The 15,302-nt window shown below is 40.2% G+C and overlaps 1 protein-coding gene across 1 annotated transcript; it reads right to left on the reverse strand.

The window, feature by feature from the left end:
• Positions 1 to 14,397: 14,397 nt before the first annotated feature.
• Positions 14,398 to 15,099, reverse strand: LOC120084114 (cysteine-rich repeat secretory protein 1-like). The gene has a single exon (XM_039040014.1). It carries the CDS (start codon positions 15,097 to 15,099, stop codon positions 14,398 to 14,400), a length of 702 nt encoding a protein of 233 aa, XP_038895942.1.
• Between the last annotated feature and the right edge of the window lie 203 nt (positions 15,100 to 15,302).

Consider the following 15,302-nt stretch of genomic DNA (forward strand, 5'->3'; position numbering starts at 1 on the left):
CATCGGAAGGTGTGCGTTGTGCGAGTGTGTGAGAAAACCTTATTTGCTTAGTGTGAAGCTGTAGTAACGCCTGTCTATAGGCGGATGCAACGCTTGTCTATGAGTAAAGTCAGCAACAACTAACTGCCCGGGAGGGTAAGTGGTTGGTTGCATTAAACAATGTAAGCAAGTATTCACTAGAGAAAGGAATAATCTTACGTCAGCCAAGTTTATGTGGTTACCTTGTCTTATAAGCGCATCATTCATCATTTAGGCATACTTGAGAGAGTAGTCTAAAAACTAAATCTAAGACTTGAGAGAGCGGATTGGAATGCATAAGCAAGAATGGGGAACTTAGAGATAAGCTTCGTTTGCTATTACACAGCGTATGCACCCTACAGATAGGATATTGCATGCGTCCAGAAGTAGGATACGGTGGTATACGGCTATTACGCTCATGCGACGAGAGCACTTGAGCGGGTTATGGAGGTTTAGGTATAGGCTTCTCGACACTATTTCATATATATCGCATGCGTCTTAGATTAGGCTCAAGTGTGTGTAGCATGATCGCATAGCTTGCGTTGGCTGAGGTTGCCCTTGCAGTCAATCTTAAGGGTTGAGATGAAGACATCCTCACATTTTATCTATTTTCCATCCATTTACTACGCGTTAACAGTTGTCGTGTCTCTACCTCTCATTCATACTTTTCATTGTATTGTTTGTTAGTTAGGAATAGGAGTAGGTTGTAGCTTAAAAACTCCATCATTCTTTTATTCAACCGCCGCAAACACATTACTACACAGCATTTAGCTACAAGTCCCTGAGTTCGACCTTGGATCACCCAAGAAACTTGCGTTCATGTTATACTTGGCATGAGCACAAGAAAACTTGTGACGAGAATGCATGGTCATCGCATACATTCGTTAACGCATAGTTTCATTCTAACGCATGACCACCGACGGATGAGAATCAACGCATACCTTAAGACATGCATCGCATATTGCGTCCCACATAATTTTAGTCATCAAGCTTTGATGGCTAATTTTCACCATCAATTTTTTGGCACCGTTGTCTTGGACTTGGCAGCTAATTGTTTGTTGATTTTTGTGTCTTTGCAGGCAACCTTTTTATCTTGGGAGTATTGTAGCTTGTGCGACCAAGTTGCAACCAATATTGAAGTGTAGACGATGCGCTGAAAGCCAGTATTGACCCCAAGATAGGAAGGAAATCAGTCACATGAGTTGAAGGTAATTCTAAGCACATGACGGCCACATGCGCCCAACAATTGCTGGAAGTTCCAATGGTCAAGGCATCTTGACCTAAGCAGTTGAGAGAAATCTCCTGCATGGGAGACTCCTTGTGGTGACAACACTCCAATTTCTCCAGGGACGTCTTCTACTCTATCTTTACCTTGCTTTCTTAGTTTAGTTTATTTTTATTTTTTTAATTTTATTTTGGATATGTGGCTGCTTCCTTGGTTGTGGTGTGTTTGCTTCTTATAGGTGCAAAAATAATTCTCCTCAGTGCGCAATTACAATGGAAGAATTCCCTCCATCCTTCAACGCATGGCTTCGATCGCGTGGATTCCAACGCATAATCGCATGCGTTATTCCGCCTAAGGTCTTTTCTTTTTATCCTTTATGCATTATCCTTTTGAAATTCTCTTTTCCTGATTGCGTTCCTTTGCGATGCATCTATGATGGTACATATAATTCACCGCATCCGCTAACTAAGCATCGCAAGGCACTCCTTACTTTTAATAGCTTCTTCAATTTTTGAAAGTCTTAAGTTTTATTTTGTGCAATCCTTCGCTCAAACATTTATTGTCGCATTCCTGTTGATTTTGTTTTTAGCTTTACGGTGAAAGCGCTGCCAACCTCTAAGTTTGGGGGTGACAGTGGTCTCGGAGAATTGCGTTCATTACATTGCGATCATTTCTATGAATATATATATAAATATTTTGAGAATAACAACTCCACTGTCAACGCAATGGGGAAACCCATGTTGATAAAAGTTAAGTTATGAAAGGCACTTACCAGTAGTTAGATGTCCGCATGACACACGTGGGGCCAGCCAAAACGAAAGTAAGTCACCAATATCAACGCATAAGCGCAACTCCTCTGTCCGGCACAAGCCAAATCATGCAAGACAAAAGTTAAGTTGAATATGGAGCGCAACCGAAGTTGGATGCTCGCATGACACACGTGGGGGTAAGCCAAAACGAAAAGAGTAACCAGGTTCAATGCCGCATTCGAATAATTCATTGCAAATTTTTGAAGTATTTTGAACGAATGCATTCTCAAAAGCTAAAAGAAAATTGGCGATGAATGAATAAAAAGTTTTTTAACAAAGGCTTGCCAGATTTAAACTTAGAAAATATTTTTTTGAAGAAGCAACTGAAGTGGAGGAGAGCATTGCGGCGATGGTTAGAGGTATGAGTAAATTATACTCTGAGAGGCTAGTTATCGCAAACGAAAGCCAGAAGTTGAGTTAGAATTTCTTGAGTATAACGCATACATGAGGACAAGCATGATTCTATGTTTGGGGGTGTGATGACATGCAAAAATACACGTCATCTTAGGCCTTTTATTTAGAATTATGAGGGCTGTTAAGCAGAATATGCGCCAGTTATGTTAGGAATTCATAAAAAAATGAGTTTGTGTCATTCAACATTGAGAATCTCAGCTAACCCACTATTATGCATTATTATGCGTTCAATTGCCTATCTTTGTAGCTAACGCAAGAATTGGACGCAGCACGGAAGCCGGGCTATTGGATAGACGATCGCATGCACGATCGCATACGCTCGACGCATGAATATTGCGTCCATTAATCGCATGCGGTGATCGCATACGACAGTCGTATGGGTGTTACGGCTGTCGAGCAAATACGTCCATCGCATGGGAATTGCGGTCGTCGAGCGAATGTGGTCATCGCATAAAAGATGCGGTCATCGTGTAGAAGTTGAGGTGATCAAGCGATTGCAGTCATTTCAAGATTGCGGCTACACAATGATAACCATAATAGTAGGATCACCATAAGGTTGGTGGAATGGAAGCATCAATACATATCTCGGAAAAATCAAAAGATGATGTTGACATTTCACCTACCATGCTGTTAGCAGCCGAGGTTCAGAAATGGACCAACGCGCCGCTAATGTCAAAATCAGAGTAGGTCCATTAATGCTATCGGCAATCAAGCTCTATAAATAGAAGTCGCTGAGCAGAATTTTAAATCATCCAAGGTTTTAATCTAAGGTTTCCTACCTTCGGGTGGATCCTTGTGATCTAAACGAACACGTTAGAAGAAAGCTTGAGAGTTCTTCGTCTCCTTCATCCATTCCGAGTGACGACCGGAGCCTTCGACGAAGTTAGATGAGAGAGTCAACTCCACCGCCCTTCCATGGCATCACCGACAACCTTGACACATATCCGCTGGAAGCAAGACATTGCTTCCAGCTGGTCATTTCATTTTCTTTTCTTTTCTTATATTGTATTGTATTACATTTTGAATTAAGAAAATAATACATTGTGTGTTCAATGCATTTCTATGTTTCCTTCGATTCCATCTCCATCTTTCTTTGCTAAGCACCTTTAACATTCATTGCATCACTTAGTGAGACTATTAGAGTATCACATACTTAATCATGCGACATAGGAATATGAAGCATGTAGTAAACCATCGGGAGGTGTGTGTTGCGAGAGTATTGTGACAAAACCTTATTTTCTTAGTGTGAAGCTGTAGCAACATCTGTCTATAGGCAAATGCAACGCTTGTCTATGAGTAAAGTCAGCAACAACTAACTGCCCGAGAGAGTAAGTGGTTGGTCACATTAAGAAATGTAAGCAAGTATTCACTAAAGATAGGAATAATCTTACGTCAGCCAAGTTTATGCGGTTACCTTGTTTTATGAGCACATCATTCGTCATTTAGACATACTTGAGAGAGTAGTTGATAATGGGCAGAAATACACATTATTACAGTGCTAAGTTATTAAACAATAAAGTTTCGCGTTGATAAAATATGTTAGATTGCATCCAAAAAGCATTAAGTTCATAACGTTGCGGTCACATGCGTCCACTGCATAGAAATAGTTAACTTTTGTATTTTTATGCACAATATGCGTTGACGCAAGGTGGAAAGCGCGATCACAAAAAATCACTGGTCGAGCGCAGCATTACCACAAAGCTTTGCGGTGATGTGTGCTTGCAAACATCTGCTCAAGAAAGATTGCCGCATAGAGCCAGCGCAACTTGGTGGGCACATCTGGGTGAAAGGCATAATTAATCACGATGGGACAGAAAGCTGATGACGGTCGGATCCGAATTAAGTTGACAAGCCACTAACGATAACAAGTACAATCAGCTTTTCGGTGACAAATATTTGGCGCATCAGTCCGAGAATTAAAGCCATCCCATCTATGCAATCATAAGAGAGAAGCCACCTTTCACCCCGAAGCTCTATAAATATCGAAGGCATCCTTCAGAAATGGGGTTCAGTTCGTTCGGTTCAGCTAGTTCAACAAGTTTTTGTTCATAGTTTAGCCTTGTCCATAGTTTTCTTTTATTTTTAAGAAGACGGAGCGAGAGAAGGGAAGAGACGCCGAAAGATCGCTCAGGGCAACTCGAGAGAGAATCCGGAGGCATAGAAAGCAGAGAGCGGGCCGACTCTCGTGAGACCGAGATTATCTTTTGAACAAGAGTAGAAAAGACAGTGTAAAAGCTTGGGGAGTAAGAGATTGCTATCAGGCTCTTTATTCTCTTCTTGCATTGTTATTTTGTATTTCAACTTTATATTTATACAATAGAAGTTCTCATTCTACATCTGTTCACTCTCTTAGCACGCATGAGTAGCTAAACTTGTCGAATAGGTTGAGAAGAACTAAGCTAACATGACCTAGGATCTTCATCACATGCGATTATCTTGTTTTATGTTGTGCCCAACACCATTTAGAGCTACACGAGAGAAAGTCTGAAGAAAGAACCTAAGACTTAAGAGAGCTAGGTTAAAATCTAGACTCAAGAGAGCAAGATTAGATCTGCATAAGCAAGAGATAGGGACTTAGAGATAAGCTCTATTTGTCAACCTACATCGCATGCACCCTAGAAATAGGTTTGATATTATGTGGTCGCCTTATTTGTGTCATTTTTTCATCGGATAAATAAGAATATAAGCTTATGTGTAGGTGCTATAGATTTATCGCATATATCGCATGCGTTCTAGTACTAGATGCCGTAGCATCTGCGTCAAGAGATGGTTTGCTATTGTATGTGTGTTGCATGATCGCATAACATGAACGTATCCTGGGAAGTGTTAGTCGAACCCTTCTCAACCCGTTCACCACATACTCATCGCATCTTCCGTTTTATCAACTCTTTTCGAAACTCCGCTGCATTTGTTTATTTTTATTATCACAACCAACAAACCAAACAACTATTTGAGTTACCGGTTACCGCAAAGTCTTCCTGAAAATTACCACCACATACCATTTTCTCAAGTCCTTGAGTTCGACCCTGGACTTACCAGGAAACTCAGTGGGGTTTATACTTGGATTCCACTGAGAAAACTTGTCGCTCAACACAATTCCATCACTGCATCTCATTCCATATTTTCACTTAATAAAATAACGCATCAAGTTTTTTGCGTCGTTGTCGGGAACTTCGGAAAATCAGTGTGCTAACGATAATTTTTCTGATTTCTTTACAGCTCTCAATCTCTGGCGAATTATGACCCGGAGATTGAGAGGACATTTCGACGAAAACTGAGAGACAACCGCCAACAATAAGACAGAACCCTAAGAATGGCAGAACAACCGGAAGCAAGGGCTGCAAATGCGAACAATATAATGGCCAACCCGATCCTTCTAGTGAATGATCGCAATAGACCCATTCGGGACTATGCGTTGCCCAACGTCTATAATTTCTCTCCAAGAATCATGAGGCCAGCGTTAGACAGATCGAGGTTTGAAATGAAGCCGGTAATGTTGCAGATAATCCAAGCTGCTGGGCAGTTTAGAGGGAGGCATGGCGAAAACCCCCACGCCTACCTCCAAAGCTTCATAGAAATCTACAACACTTTTAAGTTACCGAATATCTCCACCGAGGAAGTTCGACTCACTCTGTTCCCATTTTCCTTATGTGATCAAGCAAGAAAATGGGCATACTCTCTCGAACTGGGGGAGATAACCTCGTGGGAATAAGTCGTCGAAAAGTTTATGAAGAAGTATTTCCCACCAACCAAGAATGTTAGGAGAAAGAAATTAATAATAAATTTTGAACAAGAATCTGACGCATCACTCAACGATGCCTGGGCGAGGTTTAAGAAGCAGATAAGGAGCTGTCCACACAACGGATTACTAGACTTCCTATAAATGGAGATCTTTTATCACGGATTAAATCCGTCTTTGCAGACCGCTACCAATGCGGTAGCCGCTGGTGGTCTGCTAGACAAAACATATGAGGAGGCTAAGAACATCCTCGATCGCATCTCTAAAAATCACGAGGACTAGAGAGAGAGCAATCGGAGATTGAGCATAAAAGATAATGACGCAAACAATGGGGTCATCACATCCCTGCAAAACCAGATGACTGCGATGATGAATTTGATTCAAGGCATCGCAATTAATAACACGGGAGTGAAGAAAGGGCTGGTCAACGCAATTGCTCAAACGACCACAAGTTGTGTCATTTGCGGAGACGCTCATTCGATGAAGGAATGCCCAGAAAATCCGCAGTCAGTGTGCTTCACGAAAAATAATCCCTACTTTGATACATACAACCCTGGGTGGAGAAACCACCCAAATTTCGCGTAGAAAAATCAACAATAAAGCTTTCAATATGTGGTGTAAAAAGGAAGGCCACCTGGATTTTTTCACGAAATAACGATCAGACAAGCAATCATGCCAGTAGTTCGCAACAACCGCAATCTTCATCCATAGAGTGCTTGTTGAAGCAGTACATTGAGAAAAACGAATCAGTGCTTCAGAATCAAGCAACATCCATCCGCAGTCCCGAAATTCAACTAGGACCAATTGTGGACGAGCTAAAAAATAGACTGCAAGGAGTGTTGCCAAGCTCAACTGAGCTTTCTCGCAATGCTGGGGGTATCGGAAGGAACAATGCTTAGCAGTCTCAGTGCTAAGCGACAAAATGACTGCGGAAGTAAGGGAAGAACCCATTGCGACCAACTTGAATGTGGTGACAACCGAGGACCCGTTGACCTATAGTTCAGAAAAGCCCGAGAAAATGAACCCCAAAGTTACGTCCACCCTCAAGCCTTTAGAACATGAGACAGAAGAAGTCCAGCTACCACCAACTCCACAATGATTGAAAGAGAAACAAAATGATGAAGACAAGATCACAACAGTGGTAGTAACGCAAAATGCTAGGATCCCACCAAAAATGAGTGACCCATGAATCTTCATGATACCATGCTCCATTGAAGGGGTCTACAGTGGCCAAGCACTATGCGATCTTGGGGTGAGTATAAACGTAATGCCGCTATCAATCTTCAAACAATTCAATGTTAGCACACTCACGCCCACGACAGAGATTTTCCTACTTGCGGATGGATCCCGAATACATCCCGAGGGAGAGTTGAAAGATGTCGCAATCTCAATTGATAAATTCATCTTGCCGGCAGACTTCATCATTTTGAATTGTAAAGCAGACGAATATGTGCCCATCATATTGAGACGACCATTCCTCTCGACCGGTCGTGCTCAAATTGATGTGCACAAGGGGGAAATCATAATGAACATCAATAGGAAAAGGCTCCGGATTAAGGCAGTCAAGATTTTGGGGGATCGAGAAAAGAGGAAAAAGCCACCGTGGACGTGAAAAGACCAGCTTGGAATAAATAGTCCCTGAGTTACTTTATGACTCAACCTCATTAGGGACACAATCCTTTTGAATATCCTTTTTCTACATCAATACTTCATGAACTGTTATCTTGTTATTATCTATTATCGCATATCTATTTTTTTACTTCTCTAAGAAAAAACTCGATTGCAGTGAAGCGATTTTGTTAACTTTGTTTTTTTTTCCTAATATTTGACCCTTTCAATGTTTTTCTTGCAAACGATCGAGGCGAACAATTGCGGAGGCGCCACATGAAGACGCAACTACTTTATTCCGTCATCGCAATCCAAAAGAAGAAGATCGCCATAAAGCAGGATGCATCAACAAACAATGTGGGCGACAATGCAAATTTGGGGGTTGTATTCTTCCTTGACTTTATTTCAAATTTTGCACTTTCGCATCGCATTTTAATTATGATAGTTTTATCACCGCATCCTCTTTGATTACCGCAATCAGTTAACATTGATAAATTTAGTAAGTCACCGCATGCTGTCATTTTGCCAATTATGATTTCAATGATGAAACACATGCTTCTATTTTTTCATATATACTAGAGTCAACTTAATTTTAAGACAAGTCAACATCATGAAATATTTCTAGAAGTTAGTGGTCTGCTAGCTTTATTTCAAACTGACCCTTTACCAAACTTCCTAAGAACATCGCATGACTTCTTTCATCTTTTGGCAATGATGACATTGCCACATTTTACATTTAGGGGTGAGGTATTTATTTTCGACCTTACTATTTTTAGCTCTATGAAAAAAAAAAAAGAAAAAAAGAGGAAAAATTTGAGAATAACAACTTCACTGTCAAAGCAATGGGAAAACCCATGTTGATAAGAGTTAAGTTGTGAAGGGCAGTTACCCGTAGTTGTATGTCTGCATGACACACGTGGGGAAAACCAAAACGAAAGTAAGACGCCAGGATCAGCGCATAAATAAATGATCGCAACTTCGCTGCCAAGTAGGTATGAGTTTAGTCTGAGAAAGAACACATTGCTCATAATTGAATGTCCGCATGACACACGTGGGGGCAAGTTAAAACGAAGGCGAGACACTTGGATCAGCGCAAGGTCAAAAAAAAATAATAATGTAAAAAATATGCAAGGATAAAAATAATTTGACACCCTAGTGAAAAAGTTTTTTGAAATAAATCATGTGATGTCCCGAAATTTAGTAAAGTCCTTTTGAAGGTTAAACTTGCAGTCCCTAGATCTTAGAAATATTTTAAGAGGAGACTTGAATAAGAATTGAGGAAATTGTGGTGTATAGGATTTGAATGAAGTATCCTGGAGAAATCTAGGAAAAGAGATTTGTGGTCGACTTTCTAAAGGAAATCTTTAGCTTATACTTGAGGAGCATTGTTTAAATTTGGGGGTGTGATAACGGGCAGAAATGCACGTTATTACAGTGCTAAATTATTAAACAATGAAGGTTTGCATTGATAAAATATGTTAAATTGCGTCCAAAAAGCATTAAGTTCATAACATTGCGGTCGCATGCGTTCATCGCTTAGAAACAGTTAACTTTTGTATTTTTATGCACAATATGCATTGACACAAGACGGAAAATACAATCACAAGAAATCAATGGTCGAGCGCAGCATTACCGCAAGGCTTTGCGGTGATGTGTGCTCGTAAACATCTGCTCAAGAAAGATTGCCGCAGAGAGTCGTTGCAACTCAGTGGGCGCATCTAGGTGAAAGGCATAATTAATCACGATGGGACAGAAAGCTGATAACGGTTGAATCCGAATTAAGTTAACAAGCCACTAACGATAACAAATACAATCAGCCTTTCGGTGAAAAATATACGGCATATCAGTCCGAGAATTAAAGTCATCCCATCTATGCAATCAGAAGAGAGAAGCCGTCTTTCACCCCGAAGCTCTATAAATACCAAAGGCATCCTTCAGAAAAGGGGTTCAGTTCGTTCGATTAAGCTAGTTCAACAAGTTTTTGTTCATAGTTTAACCTTGTCCATAGTTTTCTTTTATTTTTAAGAAGGCGGAACGAGAGAAGGGAAGAGACGCTGGAAGATCGCTCAGGACAACTCAAGAGAGAACCCGGAGGTGTAGAAAGTAGAGAGCGGTCATACTCTCGCGAGAGCGAGATTATCTTTTGAACAAGAGAGAAAAGATAGTGTAAAAGCCTGGGAAGCAAGAGATTGCTACCAGGCTCTTTATTCTCTTCTTGCATTGTTATTTTGTATTTCAACTTTATATTTATACAATGGAAGTTCTCATTCTACATCAGTTCACTCTCTTAGCACGCATGAGTAGCTAAATTTGTCGAATGGGTTAAGAAGAACTAAGCTAACATGACCTAGGATCTTCATCGCATGTGATTATCTTGTTTTATGTTGTGCCCAAAACCCATTTAAAGCTACTCGAGAGAAAGTCTGAAGAAAGAACCTAGGACTTGAGAGAGCTAGGTTAGAATCTAGACTTGAGAGAGCAAGATTAGATCTGCATAAGCAAGAAATAAGGACTTAGAGATAAGCTCTGTTTGTCAACCTGTATCGCATGCACCCTAGAGATAGGTATGATATTATGTGGTCATCTTATTTGTGTTTGTGTCATTTTTTCATCGCATAAATATGAATAAAGGCTTATGTGTAGGTCTTATAGATTTATTGCATATATCGCATGCATTTTAGTACTAGAAGCCGTAGGATCTGCGTCGAGAGATGGTTTGCTATTGTATGTGTGTTGCATGATCGCATAACATGAACGTATCCTAGGAAGTGTTAGTCGAACTCTTCTCAACCCGTTCATCGCATACTCATCGCATCTTCCATTTTCTCAACTCTTTTCGAAACTCCGCCGCATTTATTTATTTTTATTACCACAACCAACAAACCAAACAACTATTTGAGTTACCGGTTACCGCAAAGTCTTCTTGAAACTTACCACCGCATACCCTTTTCCCAAATCCCTGAGTTCGATCCTGGATTTACTAGGAAACTCAGTGGGGATTATACTTGGATTCCACTGAGAAAACTTGTTGCTCAACACAATTCCATCATCGCATCTCATTCCATATTTTCACCTCATAAAATAACGCATCAGTAGTCTAAAAACCAAATCTAAGGCTCGAGAGAGCGGATTGGAATGCATAAGCAAGAATGGGGAACTTAGGAATAAGCTCCATTTGCTATTACACAGCGTATGCACCCTACGGATAAGATATTGCATGCATCCAGAAGTAGGATACGATGGTATGCGGCTATCACGCTCATGCGGCCAAAGCACGTGAGCGGGTTATGGAAGCTTAGGCATAGGCTTCTCAGCATTATCGTAGATATACTGCATACGTCCTAGAGTTAGGCTCAAGTGTGTGTAGCATGATCGCATAGCTTGCGTTGGCTGAGATTGCCCTTGCGATCAATCTTAAGGGTTGAGATGAAGACATCCTCACATTTTATCTATTTTTCATCCATTTACTTCATGTCAACAATTGTCGTGTCTCTACTCTCGTGCATACTTCTCATTGTGTTGTCTGTTAGTTAGGAGTAGGAGTAGTTTATAGCTTATACCCTCCTTCATTCTTTTATTCAACCACCGCAAACACATTACCGCATAGCATTTATTTACAAGTCCCTGAGTTCGACCTCGGATCACCCGAAAGCAAATCACCCGAGAAACTTTCTTTCGGGTTATACTTGGTGTGAGTGCAAGAAAACTTTTGACGGGAACGTATGGTCATCGCATACATTCGTTAATGCATAGTTTCATTCCAACGCATGACCACCGACGCATGAGAATCAATGCATACCTTAAGACATGCATTGCATTGCGTCCCTCTAATTTTAGTCATCAAGTCTTTGATGGATAATTTTCGTTATCAGTATGCAAGCTAAACAATGCCATATATTCCCTTAAACAAGCACCTCGAGCATGGAATAACACCCTTAAGGATGCTTTGAAGTCATGGGACTTTCAAAATGTTAGGTCATATACTTCTCACTTTGTCCTTCGCAATGGTTCTGATGTGGTTCTGCTACTAGTATACGTAAATCATGTTATCATCACAGGGAATAATGGCTCATTAATCTCGAAGTTAGTTAAGATTCTAGATAGTAAGTTTGTTTTTAAGGATCTTGGCACACTACATTACTTCTTGGGTGTTCAAATCCATTACTTAGACAATGGTGTTGTCCTAAATCAGGAAAAATACGTTAATGATCTCCTCCTTAAACTTGTCCTTCATGATGTGAAGCCAACCCCTACACCAAGTGTTATGAATCATCATCTATCTTTAACTGATGGTACTCCTCTTCAAGACCATTCACTTATCGTTCCACAATTAGGGCTCTACAATACTTAACCAACACTCGTCCAGACATCACCTACATAGAACCATGTTGTGATACTTGTGATGTTGAGGTTGTGATAGTGTCCTCACTGATTAGTTAGATACCCACTAGATGTTGTGTTTCCTTCAAGATTCACAAGAGATCGTGTTATCCTTCGGGATTCATCAGAGGTTGTGTTTCCTTCGGGATTCACTAGAGGTGGTGGTTTCCTTCAAGATCCACCAGAGGTTGTGTTTACTTCGGGATTCACTAGAGGTGGTGCTTTCCTTCGGGATTCACCAGAGGTTGTGGGTCCTACGCGACTTACTAGAGGCAGTGGGCATACTTAACTACAGTGGGATAAAAATTTGTTTTTCATATATGTATGTGTCCTATGAGGACTAGAGAAGTTTATATGTTCCACCAGAGGTAGGCATCTAGAGGACATAGATATCTAGCCTGACCCCAGTAGTGGGGTTACTTACTGAGTATTTTATACTCATCCTTTCTCATGTTGTTGTTTTAGGTAAAGGTAGAGATGCACCAGTGATTGACAAGCAGAATCCGTGATCGAGCCACTGGGACCAATTTCATGCTTCCGCTTATGATATTTAGATTATTTTCATGTTTTTCAACTTTCAGTTTTGGTGTTTGAAACTTACTATTAAGATTTGTTTTCAGACCTATTTAGTATCATATATTATTTATGGGTACCCTATCATTTTTTTAATATTTGAATTTAATGAAGGTCTTTTGAATTTACCTTATTTATTTAGCATTTATTTCACTATAAAAGGGTGTCATTTTAAGTTTCATGCATGCATGTATTTAGTAACGGCCTAACTTGAGTCCTAGAGGATCAGGTCATTACAGTTTTGCCTACTCTGATTCTGATGAGCAGGAAACATTGATGATATAAAATCCATTGTTGCATATTATGTCTTCCTTGGTGATAATCTTGTCTCATGGTTCTCCAAGAAACAATTAGTAGTAGCTAAATCAAGTACGAAATTTGAGTATATGGCACATGCCTCAGCAAAAATCATTTGGCTACAACAACTGCTAGGAGAAATCGGCATAACACCAAAGTTGACTCCTATACTCTGGTGCGACAACTTGAGTGTTGAAGCACTAGCCATCAACCCTGTCTTTCATGCCCAAACGAAACATATCGAAATAGATATACACATTGTTCGTGATTAGGTGTTAAACAAGCAGCTAGACGTGCATTATATACCCTCATCTGATCAGATAGCAGACTACCTTACAAAAACACTGACTCATTCTCAATTTTTAGTCTCAGATCCAAACTCGGGGTTGTTGCACTACCCCCTCGTTTGAGGGGAGATATTAAGGAAGTAGAAGGAGACTGCCATGTCAGCAAGTCAAACCAAGTCAGCCTTGCCAAATCATCCAAGTCCTTCTCAGTCAGCAGATATGTGTCATCGAATATCTCAATAACAGATTTGGTTAAGAAAGATTCCTAGTGGTTATAGATTTGTCATTAGTGTTGTGCCATATGTATAACATATTTATGTATATTTGTTATTCTTTGCTCATCCCAATTAGGGATATATCTGTATAAATTGGGTCTGCCTCCCTCAATACAATAACAAGGAAAATTGCCTCTCGAGCACCTCTGTTCTTCATCATTTAAGTTTCTTTACTGTTATTTTTGACAATTTCCTATTCTTATTAAGAAACTCCAAAGTCCATAACAAAATCCTACTCGACAACAATAGAGGAAAACTAACTGGACAAAGATGACAGATGCCTCTTCCAAGCTAGAAGAAGAAACATTTACAAAGCTATAACAATTTCAAATTACTTCAACTCAAAGATAAAGAGAGAAAAAAAAAAAAACATTTGAGCCTAGACAACCTCTACGCACGTGAGAATTCAAAGCCACATAAAATAGACTGCAACAACAACACCAATCATCGTATTCATCGCCCTTGTCGGTCTCCATTTTCCTGTCCCAAACAAAACAACTTTTTCGTTAAATTTTTGTTGATAATGAGTCAACATAGTAAACTCATTACTTAATTTCAATTAATTCAAATGAGTTAACATAATTTTAAGAAGAGATGCTCCATATATGTGTGTATGTATATATAACCTGAAACTAGTGGAGGAGTGGACGCAGAAGGGAAGTCCGCCGGAGGAGGCATAACGGGGACAGAAGCTGGCGGCACCGGTGGAGTGGAAATAAAAGATGGCGAAACGCCGCCGTAAAACCGATAAACTTCATAACGAAGTATACAACTAGGAGACAATTGTACCTCCCGTTTTTCCACTACAATAATACTGCAAATCTTGAAGGGCAGGTCTCAAGCATTTCCCACAGTTAAAATCGGACAAATCCCCACTACACTCTGCCAACATGTAAACCGTTGCATCTTTGAAATTCACTTCCTCGGTCGCAAATTTCAAAGCCCCACTCATGGATGAAGCCTTCTTTGCAGTGGCGTTCAATGCTGTGATGACAACTTTCTCAAACGCTTCCACCACATCCTTCCCATTCCCAACATAAAAAACATTGCACGTATTAACCGACGGACTATCTTCCATGACGGAGAAGAAAGATCGATTGCAATACCGCAAAACACACTTGTCCAACCAAATAACTGCCTCAACACTAAGTGGGCAAAAAACCTGCGATGAATTGGCGGTGGCAGCGGCCACGCACTGTCGGCAGGCGGTGACGTCGAGATCCCCACAGCATTGGAAGTCGCCATAAGCGGTGGGATTTGGGGGCCGGCCGGCGGAAGAATTGTGATATAATTTGGTAGAAGAATTGGATGAAAGAGCCGAAAAGAGGATTTTGAGATTGGAAAGGTAGGTGGAATTTGGTGAGAAGGTGGCATTGGAACAGTAACGGAAGGGAATTTTATTGCCATCAGAGCTTCCATGGACAGGGAAGCTAAAGAGGAAGAAAAAGAACAGGAACAACACAAAATACTGCATGTTAACTACAAATATTATTCTTTGGCTGTTTGTTTCATTTAACATTAAAAGCCAGATTACTATGTTTTTATATTAGATGCTTTTAACTTTTAAGAACTCCATAAATCATCGGTCTTGTTTTAATTTTACATGGTTTTTGTATATTTAATGATTAAAGTATCACTGGGATTGGACGACCAATCTAGAAATTGGAAAACTACTTT

This window comes from Benincasa hispida, chromosome 8, assembly GCF_027475165.1.
Source record: "Benincasa hispida cultivar pf3 chromosome 8, pf3_genome.v1.1, whole genome shotgun sequence".
NCBI lineage: Eukaryota > Viridiplantae > Streptophyta > Magnoliopsida > Cucurbitales > Cucurbitaceae > Benincasa > Benincasa hispida.

Coding starts and splice junctions, on each gene's coding strand:
- LOC120084114 (XM_039040014.1), bottom strand. CDS start 15,099: ATGCAGTATTTTGTGTTGTTCCTGTTCTTTTTCTTCCTCTTTAGCTTC.